Source organism: Hakea prostrata, chromosome 1 (genome assembly GCF_041222555.1).
Source record: "Hakea prostrata isolate BN-2017 chromosome 1, UWA_Hpros_2, whole genome shotgun sequence".
Lineage (NCBI taxonomy): Eukaryota > Viridiplantae > Streptophyta > Magnoliopsida > Proteales > Proteaceae > Hakea > Hakea prostrata.
The window spans coordinates 6,430,900-6,443,346 of record NC_142600.1 but is presented as its reverse complement, the minus strand read 5'-3'; the positions used below and the strand labels follow the sequence as shown (position 1 = coordinate 6,443,346).

The window sequence follows — 12,447 nt, the reverse complement described above, 5'->3', positions numbered from 1 at the left end:
TTGGAGTTTCTTGTGGATGTGGTCAAGCATCGAGGTGTAGTGATGGTTGGTGAGCTTACCAGGGATGAGGGGAAGGCTGAGGTAGACCATAGGAAAGAAGTCAATGAGCTGCTAGGGGAGAGGCACAGACAGAGTAAAAAACACCCGAAAAAAAAGAGAGTGAACTTGTCAAGGTTCATTCGGAGACAAGAAAGGGTCTTGAGGAGAGAGAGGCCAAGAGAATAGAGGAGATTGAAGAGTGGGAAGCTTTGGAGAAGATCATAAGCTTTAGAAAAGGGACAGCACACTTTGCTCATCTTTACTGAAAGGAAAACAAACAACAACAAAATTAAATGATAAGGAACAAACCATCCCCAACTATACACTTGCATCTGAGCTTCTGTATGCAGCCACATAAGCAAACAAATGTGTTGATGAATTACAAATAGGCAACCACATAACTTTGTTTAATAGGCAAACAAATTAATTGGAAACAGACAGAATTTTGTAAAATGCAGAAGCACATATTCTCAAATGAATATAAATAGTAGAAAAGGGTCAGCACACTTTGCTCATCTTTACTGAAAGGAAAACAAACAACAACATAGTTAAAAGATAAGGAACAAACCATCCCCAACTATACACTTGCATCTGAGCTTCTGAGTATGCAGCCGTATGATCAGCTCCACATGTGATTGAGACAATTTCATGGCCATCTAATGCAGTCAGTTGAATTGGGGAAAGTTGATCTTCAGCATCTCCATGGCCTAATTGTCCATCCTCACCTCGTCCCCAAGAGCAAACAACATTGCCAGCTGTAATTCATCAACACATTATGTACTTTTTCTTCTACACATTACAAATAATATTTTAAGTCACTATATCATTTTTCTTCAAACAACCCCATGTCTCACATATTTTTTGTAATTTTGAGACAGGGTATATGTATGATTGCTATTGGTCTCATGTGTAAAAATAATGAAAAAGCTTTATTCTTATCAGGTTATCTAATCTTGCCCATTAGTCTTCATGGTATGCAGCATGTGTTACTTTGGTCCCATGGTTAGTCAAGTCCCTATAGCAAATTGTTATTGTGACATTGACTTTATAAATGGGTCCCTTGGCCCCATTTGTTAATTTCTCACCAAAACGTAGAAATAAAGGAAAGGACAGAGACTTTAAGGCGCCAAATTGAGTCACAAACAGTGTTTAATCATTGTATATGTCGATGAGATCAAAGAATTAAGATGACGTTAGGGTTTCAAGCCACAAAAAAGGTAAATCCTAAGTGTTTTTTTTTCTTTTCCTTCCAGGGTTTTTGATCGGTCACAAAGCTTCATATTGTAGTTGGATGCTCTATAGTAACAAAAATCATACATAGAGGACTGATTCCACGATGTTAAAGCCCTCTCACACTTTCACAGGCCCTTATCAAAATGGAAAACTGCTGGAACGCGGGGTCACTCGGAATAATAAGAAGGGAATGACATTGATGAATCCAGGATTCACACAATACTCGATTGCCTCCACAGATAAGTGAGATATCAGAAGCCGATCAAAATGTGTTCCAAGAACAATAGTATCTTATCCCCAACAGTGTTACATTCCATATACAATGAACGCAAGGAACCCAACGCAAAGAACAACAAAGAGCAATATTCATCATCAACTATCAAGAAGAGATACCCCTGGACTACAGTCTTGCAATTTATTTGAATGACAAGAAAAGAAAAAAGAGAAGGATAAAGAAAGCAGGCTGTACGAAGAGCAGAGTTTCAGTCACTTACTGAGAAGCGCAACAGAATGACTAGCACCAGCGGAGATAAGAACAACACTACGAGCTGGTCCGCTTGCTGAACTCATCTCTTCATCTGCCATACCTGCTGTCTTTTACTCGAGTAATATATGCTTACAACCTCTCCTCTCCTCCGATCGAAAGTGCCAGATATCCCTTTCTTCTCTATCTTTGCTTGTGAAAAGCGGAAATACAGAGGGAGTTAAACATTAAGCAGTTGTGATTGATATTAAAATGACCTGAGGAAGCGGGCATGTCCAGAAACAGAGAATGGAAAATGACCAACTCTGTCCGAATGTGAGGCTCGTGGTAGGATAGCGTCGGCATTTAATATTTGACAATTCATCTCAGCTTGTCTTGTCTGGTTTCGTTCCCCACCTGCAACAACACTGTGCCCTGCCCTACCTACATTACGCCGCGTTCATGTCTGATTCAAACTCTTCACCAACACCGCTCGTTATTTTCCCTCCTCTAATAAGTCTCTAACTACATTTTAGTGTGAAGCACGTGCCGAACTCTACCTCAAAACGAATAAGATTTCCGTAGATTTCGACATGCCTCTCTACATTTGTTTGGATTTTTGTTCGCACCCATAGCATTGCGACATCTGCTAAAGAAAATATCTTAGGGGTATTTTCGTACTTAAAATTAACAAACACTAATGAGTCAATGACTAACCCTGCTTGAGTTAAAATTTACAAAAAAAAAAAAAAGAAGCGTCGTTCAGGATTCCTTGGGTTTCCATCGCCGAAAATTAGAACAAGATTGAGAGAGCGTAGGAAAAATGGCGGAAAACCTCTCCTCGTCGTGGATTTCTGTGTCATCTTTTGTAAATTTGATTGTTCCATCTGGATTTTCTCAAAAGTTGAGTCCAAGGATCTCTCCTGTGTCATCTTTTTATAATCCTTGGGTTTGGAGAGCTGACTCTTCTTCTCTCTATTTTTTGATCTAAGGAGATCGATTCACGTCTTGAAGTTGAAGAAGAAATTGAAAGGAGACTCTGTTTTCATCCAAGGATCGTTCAACAGAGAAGGCAGCCGAGACGGAGAGGATGAACCCGTTCACCGGAAATGAGGAAACCAAGATACAGGGGCTAGGGTTCCTCAGCGACCCCTTTTTGTAAATTTTAACCCATCGAGGGTTATTTTTTTGTAATATTGAGAAATTTCTTAAACTAAATTAGTCTAACTACAAAATTATCCATCCATCGATAGCCGTTGAATTCTGAATTTTTCTTTTTAACAAAGGGTAAGATTTAAAGGCCCCCTCCCTAGTGGGAGGTCTTGAGTTTGCACATATTCGTCGGCATTAATTATATAAAAGCTTCCTTACGGATGTAATCATGTGCGTGTAAGCTGGCCCGAATGAACCTCATATAAAAAAAAAAATAATAATAATAATAAAAAATTAAAATAAAATAAATAATAAAAAAAAAAAAGGCAAGAACGTAAGAGAGGGAGAGGAGGTAATGAAATCTTCTTCCTCTCCTAAATGCGTGCAAGGAAAAGTTTGCCGTGAATTTATCTATTGGCATGTGATTATCAAAAGGAAAACTTTGTCTGATAATGTTATAGAGATTAAAATCTCTAAAGATTATACAGATGCAGACGTTAGATTTTCTCGGTCGTCGCCGCCATTCCGACTCACTATTTTCCCTCGCTAAATCGACATCTCCAGCGACTGGAAATCTATCTGATCTGAAGACTAACCGAGGGAGGTCGTCGGAGGAGAAGCCATTAACATCTCTCTTCCACACAGTAAACGTGTTGACTCGCCTCTGCTCGCTTGGCTCCATTTTTATAGGATATCGATTTCAAAGACCAGCTTTGCGATTCCTTTTTGACTCGGTAATTTATCTTGCATGATTCACGTCATTTCAGCATATTGCCGCATTAACCGTTATAACTGTCATTAATGGCAATCACACCCAATATATAAATGACCCTCTTTGATCTTGATTCCTGAGTTCCTGACTGGAAAGAGAGATGGAGCTACCGGAATGCCCAGTCTGTCTTCAAGTCTACAACAGCGACGACACAGTCCCTCGTGTGCTCTCTTGCGGCCATTCAGCCTGTGAGGCTTGCTTGAAGCAGTTACCTCTTCGTTTCTCCAACACCGTTCGCTGCTCTGCCTGTACCCAACTCGTCAAATACCCAGAATTTCAAGGCCCTTCTGCTCTTCCCAAGAACATTGACCTTCTAAGCTTCATTAATTCTCAAAACCCTAAAATCAATAATCCTTCAGAATCAGACAACCAGACCCAAACCCGTGTCAGTCGTTCTAGAGTTGATGCTCCAGACCGTTGTCAGTTCATTCCTCGTTCGTTGTGGTCTGAAGAATTCTACTCGAATTGGAATCATTGGATTCTTCCCGTTGACTCTGTTTCGGTGGTGGAGAGAGGAGAAGAGTCACTTCACTGTTGTGCACTTCGAGGAAAAGTTGTCTCTTCCTCTTCCGCTTCATCGTCGACTCGTTGTTTTCCCGAGGAAAATCAGTTGGTAAGCCTTGTTCGCGTCGGTTATTCTTCGGAGCCAGATTCTACGTTTAAATTAAGCTATAATGCTAGAGTTATGGAAGCTCTGAATCGATTAAAGGAGAGGGAGAGAGAAGAATTGGAATTAATTTTTAGAGCTTCGCTTAGACAGCGTCGGATGTGCAAGGTTTATGGCTTATGGATGAATTCTGAAGATGGGTGTGTTTTTTTGGTCTCTGAAAAATTTAATGGTGATATTTCGAAAAGATTGAGTTCGTCGATGATTGGGTTTGTTGGAGTAAACTCGGATGGATTGGCGGAGCCGGAGGGGCTGGATTTGGACGCAAATGGTAAAATAACTGCTTTTGCCATGGTGGGTATAGAGCTATGTGAAGCACTGATGAGTTTGCATTCAGAAGGATTAGTCAGTGGTTGTTTGGCTTTCTCCTGTTTCAGTTTTGATGATTTTGGGCACATTTATTTAGACACAAATGAAATTTTAGTGATGGGAAGGAGAGTCAGGAGTTTTATCTCAGAGGCTTCTCGAGCAAAAGGTGATGATCGTGAAATTGAAGAACTCTTCGCTGGCCTGTCAGACATACAGTCATTTGCAAGTCCAGAGCTACTTTTTGAACTATTGAATTATGAGCGTGTCACTCCTAAGAGTGCCAACTCAGAATATTTAATTGGGTACGGCTCAGATATATGGTCCTTGGCTTGTATTTTGGTCAGACTTCTCATTGGAGAACGATCCGTGGAGGAGCTATTCAAAGGTTTCTATATCATTTTCCCTAAAGTCAGTGAAGAAAGTTGTGCTGGATACTTAAACCTATACAGTGGTTGGATGGAGAAAGTGGCCTCTGTTATGGATAAATGTTTGGGTCCAAAGTTTTTATCCCTGCAGCAGATTCTCTGCAGATGTTTGAATCTTGACCCAGCACATCGTCCTCATGCAACTGAAGTACAGAGGTGCGTTAGAGAATTACTTATTGAACCTCATAGTGATGCCATGGCCACTTTAGATGGTACAATTGTCCGGAAGAACCTGGTTCACTGCTTCATTCTTGGAGAGGTGTGTCATTTGCACAAGGAAACTGTCAAAGAATCCAAAGATCAGGAGAGAGATGGATTTCTAAGTAGTGAAGGCAGCAATGGCGCAGATGTTGATAAAGTTGGGCACGAGAATGTTGGCAGAGATCTTATCAATGGCCTAGGCATGGGTAGTTTCAATTCTATAAATCTGCAAGCGCACCTGGATTGTGTAACAAAACTAGCTGTTGGAGGTACTGACCAATCACCTTGCTGCCTTTAGCTATCAGATCTATCAAAGCCTTAATTATTACTTCTTCTAAGACCCTGATATTCTAGACATGGAATATACACTTATATCATCTGCCAAACTAGCAGTAGAGTTTCAAATTTCCAAGTCATGAAGCATCTAGAAAACAAATGGTTCTTGAGCGTCTATTCGATAATAAATTCACTCTTCATTGAGCTCTTGACTGTTTTCCTAAAATTCATTAGGATGTGTCAAGTTAATTGTTGTCAGGCACATTTAAATTTTGAACCTGAAAAGTGTGGGAGGTGGATCCCATGTTCAGGGAAATTGGTGTAGAGGAAGAGAGAAACCTAATTCACATTAAATAATGACATAATCAACAACTGGTTTTGCAGAAGAAGTTTAACCATCCTTTGGCTATTATAATAAAGAAGCTATGTTTCTTAAGGTTAAGCATGACTGTCAACATGTTATGCTTCCGTCAGTGATTTGTTGTCACCTCACCATCACCGCCAAACCTGTGATAGTGTATGTACTACCCCGACCCCCGTCTCCCCCCCCCCCCCTCAAAAAAAAATAATAATAATAATAATAAAAATCTATAGTTGTATGTGTGTACTGCTCTCAAACTTATTGGTTTCCAGAGATAGGAACCTACCACTGCCAAACAAATTCCTAATATTATGGTTATAATTCCAGAGATTGTTAATAAAAGCCCATTCCTAGATCTGATCCCACTTATGGAGGGTCCTAGGGAGGTGAGTTTGGAGACGGTCCTAACCTTCATTTTGATTCTTTATTTTTTGTTTTTATTATTATTATTATTAGTTATTATTTTTATATTTGAGATGGAATGTAGCCAAAATCAAGACTCAAACTGGGGGATTTGCCCTGGTTGATGCTTCATATGTTATATTTTTCATGTATGCATTTATTTATTCTGTAGGGGGTTTTCTGTTTAGCTCCTCCTATGATAAAACGGTCAACGTGTGGAGCCTCCAGGTATACACTGTCTTTATGTCTTTGATTTCAATTTTCAAGGGTGAATTTATACTTGTGGAAATGTTGTCCATCCTTTGTAGTAATCCATGCTATTATCTATCCATGCTAGTATCTATCTTCAATTTTTACAGTGGAATGCGTATATCCTCGAGGTACTGTCTGCTAGGTAAGTTGTTCCACACTGTTTATGCTGATATAGATGTTCCAAAGTCTTCAATTGCAATAATCCTTTAGTCACTGAGAGCTTTTGGGAAGTGTTTCATTTATTGTCCTTTCTGTAAACTATAAGTTTCCTGATTATGTTTTTAACACATTGACTATGGGGTATTCACTCAGAATACTTCAATATGTCACTGTGCATCAATATGCATGATAGATGATGCTGGGGATTGTAGATACTTATATTTGCCCTTCTAGCAACTTATGAATGTGTGAGTGGAATCTGTACAAAGGAAAAAAGGTAACCACCTAGTGGATTATATTTTTCATAGAAGGATTCTATGATTGTTTTCCCTTTATATACTCCAAGGTGATTCTACTGAGCACCCAAACTGGTAGTACAAAATTCAGACTGACTGCCTAATATTTATTTAATTTTTGGGATGAATAAATAAATTCATTAAGCAAACAGGAGAAAAGGGGAAGGCAAAAGTACAAAGCCAATCACAGGCTCAATAAAACAAGTGCAGAACACAAGCACAAGTAGCACAAAGCTGTTCAATCAAACCAGAAAATACAACCACAACCAAAATAAACCAAAGGGCAGTAGACCTAGCTAGATTGATGCAGTCTCCCAATCGGTCAATGACACGAAAAACCTTCGTTGCAACAATGTGTCGGATATGCAGCAGGGACCGACACAGCAGCACCACAGACGCAAGGTTGGTAGCATCACAAGATTGAGATGAAGAATGATGAAACCAGATCTGAGTTTGAACCTGAGTCAGAGAGTTCAACAATGATGGCCCTCTTTCCCCTGATACTACCATCAAGGGCTGGAATCTTCGCCGAACTGAACTGAAGCTGAACCCTGAAATAGGAAGGGGGGGGGAAGAGGGGGGAGAAACAGAGGGAGAAGATGAATCTGGATTGAGATCAAACCTGATTCAGAAAGATCGGTAATGATGGCCCTCACGGCTTCCCCCGATGCCTGAGAGGGCATCGAGGACAAGAACTATTGGTGATGAAGCTGAACCTTGAGACAGAAAGGGGAGAGGGAGAGAGAAGGAGAGACAGAGAAGAGTAGAGTCCAGATTTGGGATCGAAACTGAATTGGAGAGACAAGAACCCTTGACGACCTGAAACAGAACCGTAAAACGGCCTCAATTTTTTCTTTTAGACAAAGTGGAGAGACTGCCTAATATTAGTACTTGGTTTGAATAAAGTCCCTATCTTTTGTTCACAACAAGAAAAATGAAAAGAGAAAAGGAATCCTATTTCTGATGATAGTGGATTGGATGCTAGGTGGTGAACTAGCCAGCTACTTATTTTAAATACTTGTAGAATAAAGGAAAGAGAAGAAATAAAGATGAAACTCAATAAACCTATTCTTCTGTCCCAGTTTAGTTAGTTTGATATCTTTTTTGAAGTTAAAAGTACTGCTTGTTTGGTTTTTGACCGAATTATTATACTGATGATAGTTTATTCTTATCTGAACATATAATTCATTTGTTTGAGTCTAACTTTTGGTTTTTTTACTATGCATATGATGTAGGACTTTTCTCATTTACAGTCCTTAAAAGGTCATGAGCACAGGGTAATGGCTCTGGTCTTTGTGGATTCAGACAAACCATTATGCGTAAGTGCTGATGTTGGAGGAGGTATTTTTGTCTGGAGCATTGGTGTCTCTGTTGATCAAAAATCTTTGAGGACATGGTATCAGCCCAAAGACTGGCGCTATAGTGGCATTCATGCCTTGGCCATTTCTGGAACTGAACAGCTTTATACTGGCAGTGGGGACAAGTCAATAAAAGCATGGTCATTAGTGGTAATTGCCCTGCCATAGAATAAATCAAGAAAGTCATTCACAATTTTTCCCTCTATTTATTAATCACTAATTTCTTTCTAGCAGACATGGAGGTTTCTAAATTGTGTAGGTGTAGATTTCTTTACTGTTTTGTAGGCAAAAGATAATGTTCGTAAAAATGGTACTTAACTACTCAAATATGTGTCTCTATGGTCTACTTATTTAACAATAGGGTTCTTAACCTGAAGCTGTTTGTAATCTTGGGAAATTGATGACTGATGATTGGATACTTCTGGTTGTCAATTTCACATTCCTTGGGCTCTTGCATATTTTTAATGTTTGTATTCAAATCTCATCGGAATTACATAATCTTACTCTCTTTCTTCAGGATTACACCCTTACATGTACCATGACTGGTCATAAGTCAACCGTATCTTCATTAGAAGTACGGGCTGGGGTTCTCTACAGTGGCAGCTGGGATGGAACCATTCGTCTATGGTCTCTTAATGATCACAGCCCTCTGACAGTTTTGGGGGATGATGTGCAAGGAGAATTGATTCCAATTTTGTCACTTTCTGTGGATCGTGATATGCTAGTTGCTTCTTATGAGAATGGATGTGTGAAGGTTTGTTGTAACAGTATATCACTACAAATAATTCTGTGCTACCTTCATTTTTGTCAATATTGTGATGTCATTTCAGGTGATTGGTATTTGCTGACCTTTGCAAATTAGAAAATCCTTGAAGGGTTGTTCATTTGATCCATTATGATGCTAATTTCTCTCAGATATGGAAGGATGATGTGATTGTGAGATCATCTCAAATTCACAGTGGTGCGATATTTTCTCTTTCCATGGATGGGAAATGGCTTTTCATGGGAGGTTGGGATAAGATCATTGATGTACAGGTTAGTATGGTACTACTAATGTACTTGGAGGTGCTTCTCTTTACTCCTTCCCTCCCAACCTATTTTCTTTGTCAACGCCCATAACTTTGTTCTGCTTAACTTTCTTAAGTGGTACCATTTCTTCTTTTAGATGATCACTTATCTTTATCATTTCTGCTTTGCTGCTTGGAAACTTCTCTATCTGTTTTGAATTCTCAAACGTGGGCTTCAATTGCAGGAGTTATCAGGTGATGAGCTTCAAATTGATACCAGATCTGTTGGGTCTATTACTTGTGATTCTGTGGTAACAGCTTTGCTGTCCTGGCAAGGGAAACTTTTTGCAGGGTTTGCAGATGGTCTTATCAAGGTATGCAAGAACTGTACCCCTTTCCAGTGATATTCACTTCCCATTGACATCCTCAAAGGGCTCTCTACAGTATTGTATCTACTATGCTGTAGAATTTTTATGATTTGAATTGGATAACCTATTATATTCAAGTATTAGAAGCCTTTTGTTTCTCTGCAGGAAAATTATAGCATGGGCTTTTCCTTTTTGTTGATCCTGGTCTTTTGATGTTTATAGTATGGGGCATGTCATATATTCTATGTACCACAAAACTCGCATAATTTCAAGTTTCCTAAAATCTTAACTCTATAACTAAACATAGCTTCTGTTTTCATCTTATTTCAATTATGGATGGTATTGAAGTTTGGTGCCTGTTATATCATAGACAATGCATTATGGGGGTATTTTGGCGACCTGGGGGTTGATTATTCGCAGCGATGAAACGGCATATAAGATCAGATACCCCTGCAAGTTGCAGATATGTGTTTATTAGATGCATGGATTTGAACTTGTTTCTCCTCTCTATTGATGCGAAGTGCATTATGTCATTTCTCCTTGGTATTTTTACAATGGAGAGAATTACTTTGCATTGAGAGATTAAAAAAACTAGACTGGCCAATTGTTTATGTCAACCTGTTATCAATTTTTACTGATAAATACATCCACCACGCCTTTAGTTCTGAATCTCTGATTTGATTTTAACAGGTCTACTATTTCAACTAAGGTCAAGAGATTGAAAAAACCTCTCAGCAAAAGTTGACGAGGTAAAGCTGCATAAAAAAATTGCCTCCATCCCACCTCCCGTTGGAGTCTGCTTGTGCGGAAGCTTTTGGCACCAGGCTCGCCCTTTTTACTATTTCGACTTTTGAAGGCTGTACAGGAGGAAACACAAATGCTGATGTATGATGTATCCACAAAGAAATTACTGTAATAGACGTTAGGATATAACACTAACCTTCACTGATAAATATGGGGTGTTGTGATCGAGACGCGCAGGCCTCCTTATGAAGAGAACGGGGAAGGCAAGGAAGTGGAAATTATTTACATATGTTACCTTAAACAAAACTGGGAAAAGAAAGAGATAACAGCTTTCAGTGGCTCTATTTTTATTGTGCCATGGCCTGTCTAGCTGATCAACACTTCATCAACTGCATAATGTGATGCGTTCACATAAGTCGAATCTAAATCTTTATTTTTGCTATTTAATATTTAATGTATGACATATTTTATTATCAAAATGTGATGCTTACATTTAAGGAGAATGTACTTGTAACAGAATTAAAATTAAAGTAATTAGAAATAATAAAGAGTTGACGGAATAGAGAAGAAGAAGAAGGGATGGAGGAGGGAATTAAGAAGGGAATGAAGTAAATGGCAAAATTGCGCTTTTTTTTTACTTTCAACAGTGTGTTTATTATTGAAAAGTTTTTACAGAAATCTTAAAATATTTCTAAATCTTTTTTTTTTTTTCTTCTTATATTACTTGGATATCAAGTCTTGTCTAATTTAAGACAAGAATATTTGGGGATGTCGAAACATCTTGTAACTAGATTTAAAAATAAAAAGTAGAGTATTTTCTATAGATAGTCACTTAACTGGGGTAAAAATTAGACCGGTAAATGAATAATAAAATTTGCCTCCGAATTTGCATTTTTATTTGTTTAAGAGTATCTGTATCCGAAATTTACCGGTACTCTGTATTCAGAATTTTTCTTACCGAAAAATATCCGTATCCTTCCGCTAAACAACTAGATTCATATTCGGATAATTGCTTATCAAATCAATAATATACAGGTAGAGTAAATTATTCAACATTTTTTCCTCTGAAAATGGATGATAATCGGATTCGAACACCAGTAATCAGTAACTAGATAATCGGAAATAGGATATTATCTAGTTAAAGTAAAGTATTAAACATTTTTTTCTAAAAAAGGGACTAATAATCAAATTGGGAAACCAGTAATCGGAAATAAAATAATAATAATAATAAAAAATGACAATCACTAATTATTATCGGATATCCGATAATGTTTCGGTCCTTTCAAATTCTAATTCAAATGCCTTCTCTAAATTTCTACAATCGGATCGGATTTTTCTATTCGACCGGGTTCCAATCCGATCCGTTTACAAGTCTAGTAAAAATTTAGGCACCTCTCTTGGTAGTTCACTTTCACATATTGACTTTGATTCTATTAAGTAATTCAAACTTATTAAACTGAAACGACGAGAATGCTTAAGCGTAGTGTTATGACCGAATTACCCCTAATTGTCATTCCTTCCTTCACTTTGCTTGCGTCACCAAAATCACACCCCCTCCCTCCGCTAGCCACCGCTGCCCACCACCTCCCCCAGCTAGAAATCAGAGGGTTAAAAATCTTATACAATAATGCTTGTCTTTCCTTCGTATTTCGTACAGTTACGCTCCCCAATTAAAATATGTTTTTTGAGGACTAGAAAACCAAGCCAAAACAGCAAAATCAACAAGGAAACAGAAAAGTTAGTTAATATTGATTCTTCGTTCACCATTCGGCACATATAACATAATCATGTAGATCGACCAAAAAACCAAAGCCAAAAACAGCAGGAAGAATCCAAGTAACAAGGCAATGAGAAATTGCAATTTTTTTCTTGAACCGGATAATTCTAAACTTTCTACACATTTTCCCTCTACAAATTCAAAGAATAATCGACCAATATGAGAGCGACTCCAATCTAAATAGAG

At 38.3% G+C, this 12,447-nt stretch overlaps 2 protein-coding genes across 2 annotated transcripts in view; one reads left to right on the top strand and one right to left on the bottom strand.

The window, feature by feature from the left end:
* LOC149027006 (ultraviolet-B receptor UVR8-like) overlaps positions 1-2,370 on the bottom strand; it is a 33,946-nt gene extending 31,576 nt beyond the window's left edge. Inside the window, exons 1-2 of the mRNA XM_089158038.1 lie at positions 1,767-2,370; positions 608-794 (exon numbers count right to left, since the gene is read on the bottom strand). Of these exons, the coding sequence (XP_089014164.1) occupies positions 608-794; positions 1,767-1,857 (278 nt within the window). The 5' untranslated portion in view covers positions 1,858-2,370. The remainder of the gene's footprint in view (positions 1-607; positions 795-1,766) is intronic.
* An 874-nt stretch (positions 2,371-3,244) lies between these two features.
* On the top strand, positions 3,245-10,957 carry LOC149027005 (zinc ion binding protein). The gene is made up of 7 exons (XM_089158018.1): positions 3,245-5,530; positions 6,473-6,528; positions 8,243-8,515; positions 8,883-9,119; positions 9,281-9,400; positions 9,618-9,746; positions 10,431-10,957. Exons 1-7 carry the CDS (start codon positions 3,760-3,762, stop codon positions 10,446-10,448), a joined length of 2,604 nt encoding a protein of 867 aa, XP_089014144.1. The 5' UTR covers positions 3,245-3,759; the 3' UTR covers positions 10,449-10,957.
* Positions 10,958-12,447: the final 1,490 nt, after the last annotated feature.